The following is a 19433-nucleotide window of genomic DNA, read 5'->3' as shown; positions in this document are numbered from 1 at the left end:
CTCCCCCCATTCTCTGTACAAATACTGTACAACCTGGATAATGAACTTACATGCTTTTTTTGGAAAGAGTACCGTATTTTCCAGCGTATAAGTCAATACTTTTTGACTTGAAAGTTCGGTCTTCGTCTTATACTCCGAATCGACTTTTATATGGATTGTGTCATTGAAATTGCATCGACTTATATATGGATTACAGTATCCGGTATGCTGTTGACATTGCTCTATAATCGGCATAATCGAAAACAGGTCACATAGAAGTACAAATTCATGTTACTATGTCAATAAATTGTCATAAACTAATATGACTGCATTTATATTTGTTAGTTTTGTCATTATTTATTTTGCATTCTGCGTGTTTTTTCTTATTTCTCAAACATAAAATAAAAGAAAACAATTTACCGTACCGGTAAAAACTTCACCGGGCCGCATAGCACACTTATGGTCTATACTCTATAGTGTACTGTACTAATTCAAAGCATATTGTTTGTTCCTAAAAAAAAAAGATATGAAATAACTGGTCCATTAATATTGCATTTTCCAGTATAATGTTGGACACACGTGAGCAATTACCGGCATAGCTTTTTGATTGATCCAATTGATCCTACAAAGGGATGTAATCCATATTAACTCGAGCGTTCTATGATTATTTATAAAATAATGTAGATCATGCATTCTACTGAATCCCCCAAATCATATGTTTCTAATTGTATTTGACAAAGTTTCTCAAATAAATTATGTTTAAACTACACTAAAATCAGATATATAGATGGACTACCAGTACTCACAGATCATCAGTGATCCATGATTTTTAGTTTCGCAATTCAGTTTAAAGCAAATTGTAATGTCAACACTTCACCTATATTCATTCTTAACCAGCTGATGATTCGGTGTCTCTCTTTGATTATACCGGTTGTTGATAAATTGGTCTTTGGTTTCCAACAACAATCAAAGCCAGTTGCCACAATTGTTTAGACCTTGATATTGGCTTTAGCTACCGATACTAGTTACCATATTGCCGGTACCCAGTTGTTCTTTATCATTAATCCGCATCAATTACGCTACCCGTTTTTAATATCAATGGGATTAAGTACAACAGGAAATGTTGCCCACTCCCTTCTCTAGATGTAAATAATGAATTTAGCCATGGGCATTGTTTTCATTGCTATAGTACAGGCACATTTTAATGAGTTCGGTATATTTTGATCAATCTTTTCATAGCATGCACAGCCACATGGCTCTTGTTGCAATGGATATCATAATTAAAACAAATATGGTTTAAACTAAACTAAAATCAGATATATTGTGAGCGCGCGCGTGCTTGTGTGTGTGCGCACGAGAGAGTGAGAGATGAAAAAATTGTCCTTGTACAAGATCGTTCTTTTATTCAGGGTGGTTTTTATTTGTAGCTTTTGCAAAGAGAAAAAAGACTGTATTTTGAGTTACCTGACGATTGTGATAATCCTCATGTATTACGAGCCTACTATATTCCATTATCAATAAACACCTCTAAATCAACAATTCATTCTTGTTTTAATTACGATGTACATTGTCACAACAACCACATGGCTATGCAGTGTTATTTACATGGTAATTAAACATGCTTAGCGCTTTGGCTATAATTGAAACCAGACTGAGGGCAAGAATTGACAGAATAGGTCAAATCAGCGAGGCTGCCAGTAGGGAAATGAGGCTTTTTTTAGGGAAATAAAAATCTGTCAACATTTTATTGAAGTCATTGTCCATACAAAATTTGTTATAAGGACAAGAGATCATACCCATTACTTTGTATTCGAACTCGCCGATAAAGATAATAGTGGGGTATAGCATTGAATAGATTAGTAATAAAATGTTAATTATATCCAAGTCCAAACAGAACAAGCACTTAAAAAATAGTATATGTATATATATATATATATATATATATATATATATATATATATATATATATATATATATATATATATACGAATCGATTTAATGGAGTCCGTGACTTTCAAACTTACGATAGAAAATGACAAGTTTGTATAAGTTACGTTCGTAACTACAGGTAATAAAATGAACTACAACATGGATGTGCTTTCAGTTATAATAAGACAAGCATGGACTGTTTATTCAGCTGTGTCAATTGATAACAAAATATAGCAGTTCAGAAGTAAAATCACAAGCATGTTAGCATCGGTAATGCAATTTCATGATTGCCGGTAATATGGAATATCATACAACAATACCATCAATATTCACGCAACCGGAAGTTACTAATATAAAATACAAAGCCAAGTTATTGACCTGGTCTCGTCTTATACTCCGAATCGACATATATGGACGAAGGATGGAAAATTTACAAAATTGGTCAATTCGACTTATACTCCGCATCGACTTATACGCCGGAAAATACGGTACAGGTAATGTTAATTTATTTTTCTATGTTTGCTTACCAACAGATATCAAAGCTTATACTTCCCAACCATATTTCATATATTTCATAAATATGATTGGACAGAGAAGGAAGAGAGAGCAAAGTCAGATAGTAACAACACTATTGTAAATAGATATTTTATCATGATAATCACATAATTAGGACAGAATAGTTATCAGAAAGTGAAATTTACATCTTAAGCACTGATTATATTTTAAAAAGATATGCACTCATCATTGCTTCAGAAATACTGGTGGGCCAATATGCACATATTTGATTCATTTTTATGTATGTGTTTATTATCCAGATTTTATGGTATTTATTTGATAAAACAAAAAATTCCTTATTCACCTCATTATTCATCCAGACATGTAATACAGGGTAGATACAGCAATCACTCTTTCTGACCATAAAAAATGTTGTTTTCAAATCATCTATGAAACTTTGTATACATATTATACTGGTGATTCAGATGTACATTGTGAAGTACTTGTTATATTTTTGTTAATTTTTCTCATTATCCATCCATCAATAATTGACTGTTCAAGGTATCTCATATGAAACCTGTTAGATTTATTGGACTGTTGGTCATGACGTGTCTTTTGCAGTTCATAGTTCTTCGATTTAAGTATTTGTTTTATTTTTGCCCATTTTTTGTCACTCTATTGATTCATTATCATTATTTTAATTTCCAGAGTGTAACTCTGAAACTGTTGACAGTATTACCGTCAAACTTGTTACATTCACTGGACTAGTAGTCCAAAAGGTGCCTTTTACCATTCAGTATTTTTCAGTTTCATTTTTTTTGTCTGTCCATTTGTCTGTCCATCTATCCATCCATTATCCACACTAATTTTTGGAGCATAACCTTCAGTTCATTCAAGGTATGCATGAACATATTGGACTAGTGGTTCAGATGTGACTTTTGCTGTTCACAGTTCTTCAGTTCTTTTTGTTTTTGCCTACATTTCTGTACTTCCTCTCATCCGTCATGCATCTTTTCATTTCTGGAGCATAACTTTCAATTAATTGCAAAATATCCAGGGATCTGACTGCAAAATGATCAGTCTGGTTTAGATTAAGGCTGTAAGCAACAGTTTAAATATGAATGAAGTGTAAGCAATCTGATTTGATTATTTAAAGGTCAGCATTTATAAACTGTTTGTACCTTAAAACTTTTACCCACTGAATGTTAATCTTCAAAAGATCTGTTAAAAGCTCCGTTATTGTGGTCAGAAGTCTCATCTGGGTATTGATAATCTGCTAGGTTTCAAGGATAGGACTCCAGCACAAGCAGAGACTCGATTGTAGCATCTCCCATTAATGGTGTTTACTCTGCTTTGTTCTTTGTCAAATATGAGAAGACTCTTTCACAGTATGCGCTGCTGTATGAAATTGGCAGAATGTCAGCCATTACTGATGACAGGTATTTAAAATGGTATTTTCCTTTTTCACCTACAGACTCAGAAATTACCGACAAGGTTACTTCCATTTTTGGTTTGATTAACTTACGTCGTCTCTTTGATTAGATAGGAACTGTTTAGTAATCGCAACTGTTGATGATCCATTTGTGCATGAGACAAGGATACCTGTTCAGAAAAAGGAGCAAGTCTGAAAGTTTTTCTGCCATCTGAAGATTTCCTACTGCTACTTCTGTAGCAGCAAGAATTGGATTACTGAGTGAAAGCTTTTATTTTATTATTTATTCAGAAACTTCCCCAAAGCAGATCTTGACATCTGAGTAAAATTCCTCAATCCAGCTGTCCCTTAAATATTTCTGTTTTTCAGCAATAAATTTAGAAGCAGCTTCACCTATGGTAATGTCCTGGTTCACTTGGATATTGTTGGAAAGCTTATAGTCAGTGTGGTCAGTGGTTTTTATAAATCATGGCACATATTGACAAAATGAATAAGGTTGTTGCTTTAAAGATTACACATCTTAAAACACGAATCTTATGTTCTTCTGCCTCAGTATCAACATGAATCTCATCAAATGCTTGTACAATATAATGCAGAAACAGAACATACAATGAATTTGTAGGTGAACACACATGTGAAATGGCATCAACTTTGTTGTGGGCATAAGTTGGTTAACATTCTTAGGGTCCTTGCTTCCTGAAGTAACACCTTCTTTATGGGACTTTTTTGAGGGCATTTGACTAATCTTCTTGCATACAAATGATTTGTTGCTGTTTTATGTTGTGTTTGATAGAAACAGAGCCTTCTTTTGAGACACTTACAGCTGCCTCGCTTGAAGTCCAGCATTAATAGGTTAGTGTTAGGACTGGTCAGCCTGGTGTCAGGATAATGTGACAGGGTGGGACATCATGCTACATGTCTGTGGCATGATGCCCCAGTGCTAGACATCACTATAAACTGCCACATTGCATACATCGTAGTGATATGACTGAAAAATTGTTAAAGCTACGTTAAAAATCAAATTCAAATCACATCACATCTTCTGAGACATGAAAAAAAACTTGAGTGCATTCCAGTTAATAAAGCAAATGCTTAAGACACTTTACAATGCTTAAAAACCTTGTTGCAAACAAGCTTAAGCATTGTCTTCTATTCCAGAGTGTACAGCTCCTCTGTCCCTTTGAATCATGCCTGTCGTCTGTTGTTTTTATTGAAGTACTACTAAAGGTCAACCAGTTCTTCCTAAGATAGGGCAGCTGCTGCAGCTTTTTTTAAAAGCTGAAATGTGAATTAAGAGAAGAATGCAACCTGACAAGAAAAGCTGTGGCTGTTCTTTCATAAAAATCAAATATACCTTTTATACACCCAGCCATCATGCTGGCATTGTCATAACCAGGTGCTTAGTAGTTTGAACATGACATTCCTCTGTTCTGTGACTTTAAGTTGATTGTATTGAGAATGTTTTCTCTTGTGGCTGCTGAATCTCTGATTGACACTGAGAAAAGTTCAACGAAGTTTACTGAACCTGTGTTTTCATCCACTGCCCTTGCCACGATTGGGTACTGTTTACTTTTCTCATCATTCTTACCATCTATTCATACAGTGTTAAGTCCAGATCATTCTTACCATCTGTTTATACAGTGTTAAGTCCAGATCATTCTTACCATCTGTTCATACAGTGTTAAGTCCAGATCTCATACAGTGTTAAGTCCAAATCTCATACAGTGTTAAGTCCAGATCTGATAAAGTGTTAAGTCCAGATCTCATACAATGTTAAGTCCAGATCTCATACTTTTTGCCATGGTTTCCTGCTTTTTATCTGTAAGATCTTTTATAATGCCAGTTGCTTTGTTCATGCCACATTTCATGTCTCAAATTAGAAAAGAAAATAGAAATATGAATTCAAGAAAGACAGTAACATGCATTCAGCCACATCTGCTATATGGTGTACCTTACAGTTGGGGATTGTGATTATGATTATTATTATTTATGTCTTACTGTTGGTTTTCTTTATCTGACATGTATTCAATATAATGTGTACCTGTATAATTTGGGACTGTCTGTATTCCATGGTAATACAGCTCTCCCCTGTTGTAAGACAGTAGTGGTCCATAACTGCTGGCCACATTATGTACCGAACAACAGTATAGCAAAAATAATAAAAATGTTGCATATACTTGTGTATTGGGGTTGTGGGGGTTTAAACAAAACACCCATCAGATTTATAGTAAAAACTGTTAGTTTATGTAAAATATGTTTTTTTCTTTTTTTCACTGCATGGTCTTTATACATTTCATTTAATCAACATTTTAAAAAGTAAATAAAAATATACTAAGCTTTAGATTGCTTTATTTCAACCCATATTGTCATACATATGATTAGTTCATGAGTAACATTAAAAACATAGTATAAACACCACATTTTAATAAATATGCTTGCCAGTTATAATTTCTATGTACAATTTCATCAAGTTTAAAGTGATTACAAATGTTGTAATCACTTGAAGAGAAGAAAAATGATTAAATTTAGGTAGCACTTTAGAAGGTCAAAGCAACATGATGTTAAAAGCTTCATTCTTTTTTAATTAGGAACTCACAATCACATATTTACCATGTCTACATCCATTTTGCAATTAAATAAATGAACATCTATCTGTAACAAGTGCATTGAGTAATGTCAAGTCATTGTTTTCAATCAATAAAATATCTCGTTTTTGGTTCAAAATATAAGTTACATATAATGATTAATAACATCACATTATGTGTAGTGCACTTTACCAATACCACAATGTGAGACAAAGGAAGAAGAAAAAATGACAAACTTACCTGAATGCAATCCATTTAAAATCCAGTGATGTACAAAACAAACACATTTTTTCACAAAAAGTACTAATCTAGACAGACTAAACACTATTAACTCACATGATGTGCATTTCCTACTGTTAGTATTTTGTGATTTTAGGTTGCTTGAGACTGGACTGTTCTTTTTTACTTTTTTTTAAAGCAAGGTCTATGGTATTTCTCAGCTGCATAATTTTCGAGGGTTTGATGTCTTGGCTTTGTAGCATCAGCAGTCCTTTCATGAAGGCAAATATGGCTTCCGAAACAGCATGGGTTGTTTCTGGAGGCTTCTCCTGGTCACTGTCATTTTTGGTACCTAAGAAGAACTGGACAATGTTAGTATCAGTCTTGCATTTGACAGTGGGCTGTCCTCATCAATTTTTATTCAGTGTTAAACATTGTCAAATGAGTTAGAATGTCCCCATAGAACAACTTTAGACTCCTCAATCCTCCTCCTCCATGAATCGCTTTCAGTCACAATCCTATTCACAAAATAAGCTATCATTTTCCTGGACATCTCTGTTGCGAGATTAAATTCTTAATTCACTTGTAAATACTTATAAGACCATCCTCACTTGCAGTTGAACCATCCATGAATGAGCACACAAAATGTCAGATTAGCACAATGAACCTTATAGGTTTGTTTATCACCTCAGTATATAATATGGAAGATAAACCTACTGCGGTGTCTGTCCATCATCATCTTCATTTCCATGACAATAACTCTAATACCATTCTGCATACATTGTGACCCCACTATAACACGCCCAGAGATAATGTGAATTCAGATATAACACAGTCATGGCATGGCTCTCAAAATTTCATACATTCATTTGCACATGAAAAAATATTTTTTGTTCAAAGTACATGAAATAGTGTATAAAAAATTTAATATAAATTTTGGGAAGAGATCGCCTATGAATTCGAATAAAACATGATTGTGGCATGGCTTCTGAAATTTAACAATTTCACCAGGTTCTTGAAGTGTTATACCAAAATAAACATCTGAAATGTTATTTATTACTGATCCATGAGTAAAGCGAGTAAGTCGTCTTTGTGATTGTCTTCAGTTAATTCTGTATACAATCATTGCTCAGGCAATGGCTGACATGTTTCTTTTTAAACTGCATACATAATCAAGCAGCAGACAAAATCAAGCAGCAGACAATGCGGTAGTTGATAATAGATTCTCACAATTTAATAAACATCAAAAACCGAAAGGCGCCAACATGTTTGCTGGGCTTGGTAGAGTTATTAGATACAATCAGTTGACCAGTAAATAATGTCCCACTTTATTAGCTGGAAAATGAAAGGGTATAAAAGTTGTACATGCGTTTAGCTTAAAAAAACTTTATAAAAGTGACTCGTGACCATAGCAGGCCCATTGCACTTAGTTCTCAGGTTTCATATGTATATGGTGTTTGCTTATAAACTTGTTATTAATTTCCTTTTCTTTTATAAAAATATTTTATTGTTATGGAAAAGCAAGTTCACAAATGCAAGTCGTTCTCAGCCCAAGTGAAATTGTATGCCCTGGATCAACTAAAAAAGGGCAAACAACAAACTCAGCTTGCCAGAGATCTAGGATTTAGGGGATTCGCTCTGCGAGGGTGGAAAACAAAAGAAGAAAAGCTCCATAGTCGCAGAAGCATTCTTGACTTTGTTAGAAGCCAACAGTTCACTGCAAAGAAGCAAACTCCACTAGACAGATTTTTTAAGAATTGATGAAATTTAAAATTATGGAGTGATGCAACCATATTGACTTTGCACTTTGCGCAATGATTAGTATAGTAGTTTTCACATGTTTCTTTTGATATTCACAAAATCTGAAGTAAATGTTATGTGCATGCTGAAAGCATCTGTTGATTGTTAATTATTCCTGCTGTAGTTATTCAAACGAATAGGTGTACAAGTGTTAATTATTGGAAATTTACCATGGATAAATTTACACAGAAATGCATATGAGAAAATTTTAGCAGTATGAAATTTGTACAAACATTGTTCATAGACCCTGGAACGTAATGAACTGTACATGTGCTTCGTCTTTCTTAACCTAATTTTGCTGTTAATTTTTCCCATTGAATTTAGACACATAATGATCTGTGACAAAATTATTGAATAGTTTAAATATGTATGCAATTTTTGAAATGGAATTACATGTATTAAGGATTAACTGCATGCCATGATGGTAGGATATCAGATGGTAAATAAATGGTGTTAATACTCTGTTGATGCTATATATTAGATGTTGAATTTAGACACAATGGTCTGTGACATGCATTATGGATGAACTGCATGCCATGGCGGCATGATAGCAAACGGTGTTGATACCCTATTCATGATATACATTAGACATGAATACACATATATGTGCAGTGCATTGTTCTCTAAAAATGTAAAATACTGTATGACCATGCTATTAACGGCATCCAATTTTTTGGACCCCAATTATCATGTTGTAGTAGCGTTGCACTATATTTGAGTGAATGGTACACAGTCAAACAAAATGCATAACAGTATCTTGAGACACTTTGAAGTTTATGCATTGTTTCAGGTTTTACCTTGTTTTGTAATACTTGTAAACTTTATTTTAAATCAATACAGTTTTGGAGATTTTGTATGGTATCTTTCCAGGCATTTAGGGTCTCAGCTGGCTGAGTTAGCCAAGGTGATAGACATCATGATGCAGGAAGATTTCCTGAAATATATATCTTCAGAACTCAACAGACCAGTAGCAGACACAGTGCCTCTTACAGATGAGGTTTGTTATTTGTGAACCTTTTTTTAATTTTTTTTATGCCTTTATCTTATATTCATTCTTAATTTATAGACTATCACAGTTACTTTCTTACTCTTCCTTTGGCATTCCATCTTTCTTTATATCTACCTATCTACTCGTTCATTTATCCTTCTGCCTCTCAGCTTCTTTGCATTCTTGTCTTCCTTTCTTTCTCTGTCACTCACACACACACACAGAGTAGATGCTTTGCAGCCATGGGGTTAGTTCATTAATCTTTATATATATATATATGTGTGTGTGTATTATCCAAATCTATATGTATTCACCACATTTATCTGATTTCAGGAGAGGTTAGTTGCAGTACTGTTTGGTATGTTGAGACTGCAGCGACTGGATTTTATTGAATTGTACAGAGAGGAGGCTTTTACTGCCATGAAGGCAGTAGTCAAACAGGTAAAACCTCTCAGTCTAGTCTCTGTCATCTGATACAGACTACTGACTCTAAAACAGTCAGATTAGCTCCACTTTTAAAAAGACAGATGTATCATTTGACATTCACTTTTTTGACCATCATTACATTAGATCCTGAAAATCACTTGGCAAGCTGTAGTAACTCCTCACAACACCACATGCTAAAATGTGCCAGTTATCCATAGACCTTAATGCCAAAGACTTTAATGTTTTCATGTGATGAATCCTCTTAAACCAATATTCATTTGCTATGAAATGTATTAAATTTGTTGAATAATGTGAGTCACTACATGCAGCGTGTAGCATATTATTCAAGCACATTTGATATCATCTCAAAATAATTTTTTGTAGGATTCTATATATGTTCGGTAAATTTTTATCATCGTATAAATGCAATATTCTAATAAATTGATATCATGACATCATATAAATGCAATATTCAAATAAATTGATATCATTATGACACTAAAAATGCAATATTCCAATAAATTGATATCATTATGACACTATATAAATGCAATATTCCAGTAAATTAATATCATTATGACACTATACAAATGAAATATTCCAATGCATTAATATCATTATGACACCATATAAATGCAATATTCTAATAAATTTATATCATTATGACGTCATATAAATGCAAAATTCCAATAAATTAATATCATTATGACACTATATAAATGCAGTATTCCAATAATTTAACATCATTATGACATCATATAAATGCAATATTCCAATAAATTAAAATCATTATGACACCATATAAATGTAAAATTCAATAAATTAAAATCATTATGACACTATATAAATGCAATATTCCAGTAAATTAATATCATTATGACACTATATAAATGAAATATTCCAATGCATTAATATCATTATGACACCATATAAATGCAATATTCTAATAAATTTATATCATTATGACATCATATAAATGCAAAATTCCAATAAATTAATATCATTATGACACTATATAAATGCAAAATTCCAATAAATTGATATCATTATGACACTATATAAATGTAAAATTCATCAAATTATATCATTATGACATCTTATAAATGCAATATTCCTTTAAATTAATATAATTATGACATCATATAAATGCTATATGCCGATAAATTAATATCATTATGACACCATAAAGATGCAAAATTCCAATAAATTAATGTCATTATGACATATAAATGCAATTTTCCAATACATTAATATCATTATGACATCATATAAATGCAATATTCCAATAAATTAATATCCTTATGACATCATATAAATGCAATATTCCAATAAATAAATGTCATTATGACATAATAAAAATGCAATATTCCAATAAATTAATATTATGACATCATGTAAATGCAACATTCCAATAAATAAATGTCATTATGACATCATAAAAATGCAATATTCCAATAAATTAATATCATTATGGCATCATATAAATGCAATATTCCAATAAATTAATATCATTATGATGTCATATAAATGCAATATTCCAATAAATTAATGTCATTATGACATCATATAAATGCAATATTCCAATAAATTAATATTATGACATCATGTAAATGCAATATTCCAATAAATAAATGTCATTATGACATAATAAAAATGCAATATTCCAATAAATTAATATTATGACATCATGTAAATGCAATATTCCAATAAATAAATGTCATTATGACATCATAAAAATGCAATATTCCAATAAATTAATATCATTATGATGTCATATAAATGCAATATTCCAATAAATTAATATCATTATGATGTCATATAAATGCAATATTCCAATAAATTAATATCATATCAACAAGTTTAGATTATGTAGAGGAACTGCTCTCTAAATAATTTATTTAAGTTTAATTTTTTTTTTATTAAGCCCCAAATATGGTGGTGAGGTAGTTGTTAAGCTCCCAATTTTAATACATCACACTTTTGTCCTAATAATATTTCTTTATTTGAGTGGACATAATGCATTAAAACTATTTTCTTCATTTTAATCAAGAATTTAGCTAATATTTAAAATTCAATATCTAATGACTTTATCCCATACAGTATTTATTAGAATCTTTCATTTTCATTGGTTCAAGTTATTTTAAATGTTATCAAGTGTAATGTTGATTCAAGTTTTTCACTTTCATTGGTGTCAAGTTATTTTAATTGATTTTATCAAGTGTATGTTAATTAGAATCTTGCACTTTCATTGGTGTCAAGTTATTATCATTGATTTTATCAAAATGTAATATTGATTAGGATCTTGCATTTTCCCTAGTGTCAAGTTATTGTAATTGATTTTATCAAGTGTGATGTTAATTAGAATCTTGCATTTTCATTGGTGTCAAGTTATTATCATTGATTTTATCAAAATGTAATATTGATTAGGATCTTGCACTTTCATTGGTGTCAGGTTGTTATCATTGATTTTATCAAGTGTAATGTTAATTAGAATCTTGCATTTTCATTGGTGTCAAGTTATTGTAATTGATTTTATCAAAATGTAATATTGATTAGAATTTTGCACTTTCATTGGTGTCAAGTTATTGTAATTGATTTTATCAAGTGTAATATTAATTAGAATCTTGCATTTTCATTGGTGTCAAGTTATTGTAATTGATTTTATCAAGTGTATGTTAATTAGAATCTTGCACTTTCATTGGTGTCAAGTTATTATCATTGATTTTATCAAAATGTAATATTGATTAGAATTTTGCACTTTCATTGGTGTAAACTTATTGTAATTGATTTTATCAAGTGTAATGTTAATTAGAATCTTGCATTTTTATTGGTGTAAAGTTATTGTAATTGATTTTATTACATGTAATATTAATTAGAATCTTGTTGTCAAGTTATTAATTGATACCATCAGTCAGGAAATGTTTGCAGTAAATAAATATATGACAGATTTTGGGGTTTCTGTAAATTGCACAAATTTCAAAACTATTTTTCAGTGCTCAAAATATTTCTGCTAGGTTTTTAATATGCTTCTAGATGGACAAGTTTTCATACTTATAGGCTGCTGCATTTGTATGGGAAAATATGAACGATTTTTTACTCATTGATACTGCACGAACTTGGGAGTGCAGTATTAATCTGAAAAACAAGTTCATATTTTCCCATACAGATGCATTAACCTTTCTATTATATTTTCTTTATGTTTTTCCACCTAAGGCTTAATAATATAGGAGTACTCTTCAAGAAACAAAGTAATTGAATTTAAGCTGTATTTCAAAATAAACACACAACCATAGATTCATCAATACACAGTAAGAATATTAATAAACATATAGCACCACCCAGCGACCTTTGAACTTCATTGTGCACCCAAGATTAGTTTTAAAAAATTCTTGTTCTGGTCTGTTTAAAATTGAAATTTATTTTCATATTTTGAATGACTTAGCATTGAAGAAACTTTTCGGGGTTGTCTGGAATGGATGGATTTTGTTTCTCTGTTGATCCAACTCAATTCAGCTTTTCTGCTTATGATGGGCTGGAATTATTGGGTCAGTTCAGTGCAGTAAGGAGAATGTGTTTTCAGTTGGAAATGTAGTCGAAATTACCATACAGTTTTGGTGTGTATCAGGTTTTCCATGATGTGGATCATGTAATTTGGATTTGCAGAGCTAAGTAAGAAAGTACATTTTGAGGAAATTCAAGATGCATAAATGTAAGTATATTAATTTCCATTCTTATTGCCAGCTAAAGAAGACATGTTTATATCCTTTAGTTGCATGCTCGATGTTGGAGGGACCCCATCTATGACCTGTATGGCTTGTATCACTAGGCTTACATTGCATCAAAATAGTTAAAAGCAGAAAATTGCAAAGCAGCTATTGTGTGACAGCCCATTTAGCCAACAGAAAATACTATTCGTCATCATGGCTTATTGACTCTGATGTTAGTTTCCTACCAGAATCTTAAGTTGCAATTTTTTCTCTGATTTAATGTTTTGACTGACTTGTAAAATGGTACATCTCCGATAGATATGCGATAGTCTTTGGCCTAAATATGATAATCTGTGCTATTTTGATAGACCCTAGAGAGCACAGGTGATAATCTGAATCATTCTATTTGTGAAAAGTTACGAATATTTCTCCTAAATAACTGTTTAAATGATCAGAAAATTATTTTCAATTAGTGCATCCTAATTTTGCCGTTGACATTGCGAATATCAAATTCATTTCCGGTGTCATTTTTTACTCTGTAAACTTGTCCACATCATTGACACCTCTTCTGTCAAATGGACAAAACAGCTTGTTTAGTCATTCACAAAAAATCTAATCAATCGAAAGCTAAAGCATCTACAACATGAGTGTACATGGTTTGTTTACAAAGTAGTTCCTAATACACTATTTTTAGGCACACGTGTCATGCAGTATGAAGCCATGCAATATGGAAAAATACTACACAAATCTGACAATGTAAAGTAAACAGAAAAAATGAGCATATAATAATAGCAGTTATACAGCAAATTTTACGTAAGTTTTTGTACTTTTTTTCAAATAGTGTTATTTAATGAAACAGTATGTATGCAAAATTAAAAGCAGTAAACAAGAACATTACACTAGCAAAAAATCAGTAAGGTATGCAGCAAGAAAACAAGGCTAAAATCATTGCATACCTGAATTCACAAAAATAAGAAGCACACAGATAAAGTCACAGAAATTAATGCCTATTAACCAAAAAGAAATATTCAAGAAATTCCCAGAGTTATCACATAACACACCTGTAATGGCACCATGATGTCATATCATAGTATTTGTGCACCACACTCTATTGCAATAAATAGGGTTGCTGGAAAGTTTGAACTGGACAAAGTGACTTCTCAGGCAAGAGTTTCCTCTTTTAGTGTTTTCCAAATTTATATCTTGAATCTTCAACCACGTATATATTTTATTATGCTCCCACTGTGATAGCAGACTGGGACATGTTGTTTTGCTGCTGTCTGTTTTATGTGTCATTCCAATTTAGTGCAATAACACAAACATTATTGGACTTAGAACACAGTTTATCAAAGTCACAAGTGGTTAATATGATTTGATTTTCAGACCACTTCAGCAGTTTTAGAGGATCTAACAGGATGCCGTGTTGTCCATTGATTGTCTGTCCTTCTATTAGCATAAATTTGTTATTGCTACTCCTCCTAATCTATGTTGAGGATTGCCATTAAATGTAACACACACATTTATTCCAAAGTCTAGTAGGTGCTGCTCAGATGTTAAATATGGTCAACACGTTAACAATTCTAAAAGTCTTGTTGTATCTCCTCAACCTGAATGCATGGTGATATCAGCATGGTGATATCGGAATGGTGATATCAGCATGGTGATATCGGAATGGTGAAATCAGCATGGTGATATCAGCATGGTGCTGCTCAGACATATAATATGGCCACCAAAGCAACAATCTTCAAAATCTTGTTAACACTACTCAACCTGAATGGATGGCCATGTCAACTTAGGGTTTTCACTGAAACATTTCTTATGATGTCTAGTTGGTCATCAATGAAAATAGTGCCAGTCTAATGTCAACTATGACTACCATAGCAGCCATCTCGATAATCTTGTTATCACTAATCCTCCAGAACAGCAAGTGATTTCAGCATGGGTTTTCACCAAAAGACTTCATATGATGTCTAGTTGGGCCTACATGAACTCATTTTCATTTGGACATCTATAATTGCCACCAGGGCAGCCATTTTGAAAATTTTGTTATCACCAATTTTCCTAAATGGATTGTCATATTCAACATGGGGGTTTAATTGAAAGACTTCTTATGATGTCGAGTTGGTCCAATATGAAAATGGTGCCAAACCAATATCCATTATGTACACCAGAACAGCTTCTTTAAAATCTTGTTGTTGCTACTCCTCCACATTGGAAAGTCATATTGGCATGGGGTTTCCACCAGAAAGGTTCTTATGATGGTTCATTGTTCCTAAATGAAAAGGATGCCTCCCATATGGCTGGCACAGTAGCCATCTTGAAAATCTTGTTATTTCTACTCTTGAATGGAAAGCTAATATCAGTATGGGGTTTTCACCAGAAGACTTATACAATGTTGCACTTTGGATCCTGATGTCACATGCATGTCCCCTCTCCTCCAAATCTTGGAGATACACATTTTAAAGTTTACAGTTCTTAATGTACTAGTAATGCTAAAGACACTGAAATAATCTTATATGCTTTGATAATTTTGCCACCTTAACTTCATTATCTGCACTATATATTCATCTTTTCCTTGGACACTTACATTATTGTAATAAACATTTCACACAATGCTCAAGTAACTCATCAAAAGCATTAACATGTTTAAATATCTGATTCACCTGAAATTAGTTGCACTATGGAATATTCTATTCCAGAGCATGCTCTCATTTACCTTCAGTGTTCACTTGGCGTCTACCAACATGTATTATAATCATTCCATTATTTCTGGGTTTTTAAAAACATACTAATTTATTAGTGAAATGACCAATTGTATATTTTCTTAAATAAAGTCCATTTTGTCATTCACTTTTAAAATAAATTAGATCTTCACTATATGTGGGCATTTGACCTTGAAAATACATCACACTAGTGGATATTAAAGACTACATTGCAATTTGCAGACTATACCAAAGATGTTGAATCTTTTGGTTGCCAAATATATTTTTTTTTAAATTGATATCAGTTGCCATCTTACAGTTTTTTTAAACTTCTAGCAACTTTGCTAATGTCACAATAGATGTTGATGGATGTGCACTAATAAAAAGTAGTAGGCTTATTTTTCAATTATTTTTTTCTTGAGAATAAGAAACAAATCCAGGGATTACAGAGCAGTCAAGATTTGGGTGACATGGGAAAAAATTACTGGAAACCCACAACCCCATGCTCAAGGTGCTTATGGTGTCTAGTTGCTCTTAAATAAAATTTTTATCATTTTGATCATGACAAAACCTATCTTGAAAATCTTGTATCCTTGATGGAAAGGCATAACAAAGAATTTTCACCTGTACGATGTCTACTTGGTATTAAATGAAAATTGTGCTTATCTTATTATCCATTATGGCCATCATGACAACCATCTTGAAAATCTTGTTATTGCTACTTCTAAAGGGAAAGTCATATGAATATAGGCTTTGCACCAGGAAATTTGCTATGCTATCGAGTTGGTCATAAATGAAATTGGTGCTAATCTGACCTCAAATGTGGCAGCCACAGTGAACATAACTGAAAATCTTGTCACTTATTCTTCTGAATGGATGGTCATATCAACATGGAATTTTCACTGAAGTCTTCTAATGGTGTCCATATTGTCCTTAACCAAAATGCTGCCTGTCTTAACATACACCACAGCTGCCACAGTGACTGATTTTTGAACATTTTATGGCTGAAGAATCTCCGAGATGGTTTCAGTACTTAGCAGTTATGAAGTAAAAGTGGTGTTATCATGAATTGCTGGAAATCTTTTCAGACAGTAGAGCATCAGTCCCATCAAGGGACTCTTGTTCATTTTTTTTTTGCACATTTGTTTACTTCTTGGACACAGTAGGTATTTTATCTGTATTCATATCTAGATAACTGACTAGATTTTCAGGTTGCAGACATTTGTGTTTTATTTGTCATTTGCACAATTTTGTCACTTTTGTGACTTTATTAAGCAAAACAGCTTGGTAATCACAGTTTAGAAAAAATCTTGAGAGGTAGACAATTGAACTTTGGCATGCATATTTATATATTTAAATACACCACTGGTTAATTTTGTCTTGCCTTTAAAGCAGTTTTTACACACTCTCTTTTCAGATTTCAATCTTTGGAAAGTGGGACTTTTGTTCTGCATTTATACAGACACAAATCTAGTTAATAGTAATGTAATAATAACTAGATCTATTAGTTGTTGTTTTACATAATAATATTTCTGCTGTAGAATAACTACATATTTCTTTTGAAAACTCACCTGATAATAACATTAGCTTTTTTATAAGAATAATGCCCATTACATGCTTTATATTGGTGTCAGTCCATTGTCTTCTTTATTTGCAGACTGTGATAGAAGCTGTTTTGGCTGCAGAAGATATTGATGCAGAAGATAATACTGGCAGGTGAATTACTTACTTTTTTCTTGTTATATAGCAGTGGGTCTATTAAAGAACCCCCTCTCCATATGTTCTTCTGTCCATCCACCCAATACACAGTCTTGTGAATGCAATCACTTCTGCAAATTTTGACACATTGCCATGAAACTTGGTAAGTATGATGGCCATCTCTTAAATGGGAAAATTTGTATTGAGTATCCTAGCATGAAGACCTTTAGGATTTATACAACAGATGCTGATCTGCTATTGGCTATAATTACAAATAGAAAAACCACACTTTTCTAAGGAAAAACACCAGAACTGTTTCAAGTATCCCATTGAATCTTGGTACACATATTAGGCATTTGGCCCAGCTATTCCTTTTATGAGTCAAAATTCTTCATTTTCAGTATTTTTAATGTTTGGGGTTTGCTTCTGTTTGTCCGTCCAATAATTTTCCACGTTCATTTCTGTGGCAAAACCCCAATACCATTTCAGCTATTTAAGTGAAAGTTGTTACACATAGTAGACGAGATTTTGTTTTTTGATATTCATAATTCTTACTTTCAATAATTGTATTTATCCCTTTCTTTGTTCATCCACTATCATAAACATTTTAGTTTCCAGTGCTAATATTATGGAATAAAAGGCAATTACACATAAATGTACTTGTATAGTTACCGGTCAAAATTCCCTCTTATCACAAGCCAGTATCAGGGTTTTAATGATTAACTGGCCTTTACTGCTGTCGCAAAACGAAAGACATATTCGCCAACTATTGACATAGGAGACGCCGAAACATCAAGCTTTCCATTGTGTCGAAAGTTATGATGTTTGTTCAGCTAAAACACAAAACTAAAATTGATTAATGTTGATCTTAGTTGATCTATATGAGAATTTTAGCCTTTATTATTACCACTCTTCATAAACATGTAATTATGATGGTTATATGCCTTGTACAATTAAACGTGCTTACCTTTTTAAAAATTTTACTTCAATTGGTAGGTTTGCTTATATCATTGAAAATGAGTAACTCATGAGTGTGTGATTCATTGTAAATGAAAGCTATTAAGGACTGGCTGAAATTTTATCTAGAAGAATGCAATTTAGTTGAAACAATGAATAAAGCAAAATCTGCATCTAATATGTTTGGGAATAAGTAAGGATTTAAGTGACGCTATGCACACTTTGCACTGTGTAAGTAATGTACATTATAGTTCAGCATAGTCTCCCTGGTAAACTCAACTGGCCCATGAATTATGAAGTCTGTATTTACCTTTAGTTAACTTCATGTTGGAGAAATCAGAAAATATGCACATGCAAAATAATAACAAGTTTAATCATGGTACTTATTAACAGATTAATAATTGTCAGGTCACCAAAAGTTACTTTTTTTGACATGCCTGTGTCTTAGGACACGGAAAAAAGTATTGTTTTGTATCCCAAGATACACAACCATTACAGTAGTCAACAAAAAGATCT

At 32.3% G+C, this 19433-nt stretch overlaps 1 protein-coding gene across 1 annotated transcript in view; it reads left to right on the top strand.

Moving 5' to 3' along the window:
* The window catches only part of LOC149805324 (vacuolar protein sorting-associated protein 54-like), an 80981-nt gene extending 62999 nt beyond the window's left edge, over window positions 1-17982 (top strand). Inside the window, exons 9-11 of the mRNA XM_089934075.1 lie at window positions 9310-9436; window positions 9761-9868; window positions 17920-17982. Coding sequence (XP_089790201.1) covers window positions 9310-9436; window positions 9761-9868; window positions 17920-17982 — 298 coding nt within the window. The remainder of the gene's footprint in view (window positions 1-9309; window positions 9437-9760; window positions 9869-17919) is intronic.
* The last annotated feature ends 1451 nt before the right edge of the window (window positions 17983-19433 follow it).

Source organism: Sinohyriopsis cumingii, chromosome 2, assembly GCF_028554795.1.
Source record: "Sinohyriopsis cumingii isolate HCF-2022 chromosome 2, ASM2855479v2, whole genome shotgun sequence".
Classification (NCBI taxonomy): Eukaryota; Metazoa; Mollusca; class Bivalvia; order Unionida; family Unionidae; genus Sinohyriopsis; species Sinohyriopsis cumingii.
This window is presented reverse-complemented; position numbering and strand designations above follow the sequence as displayed.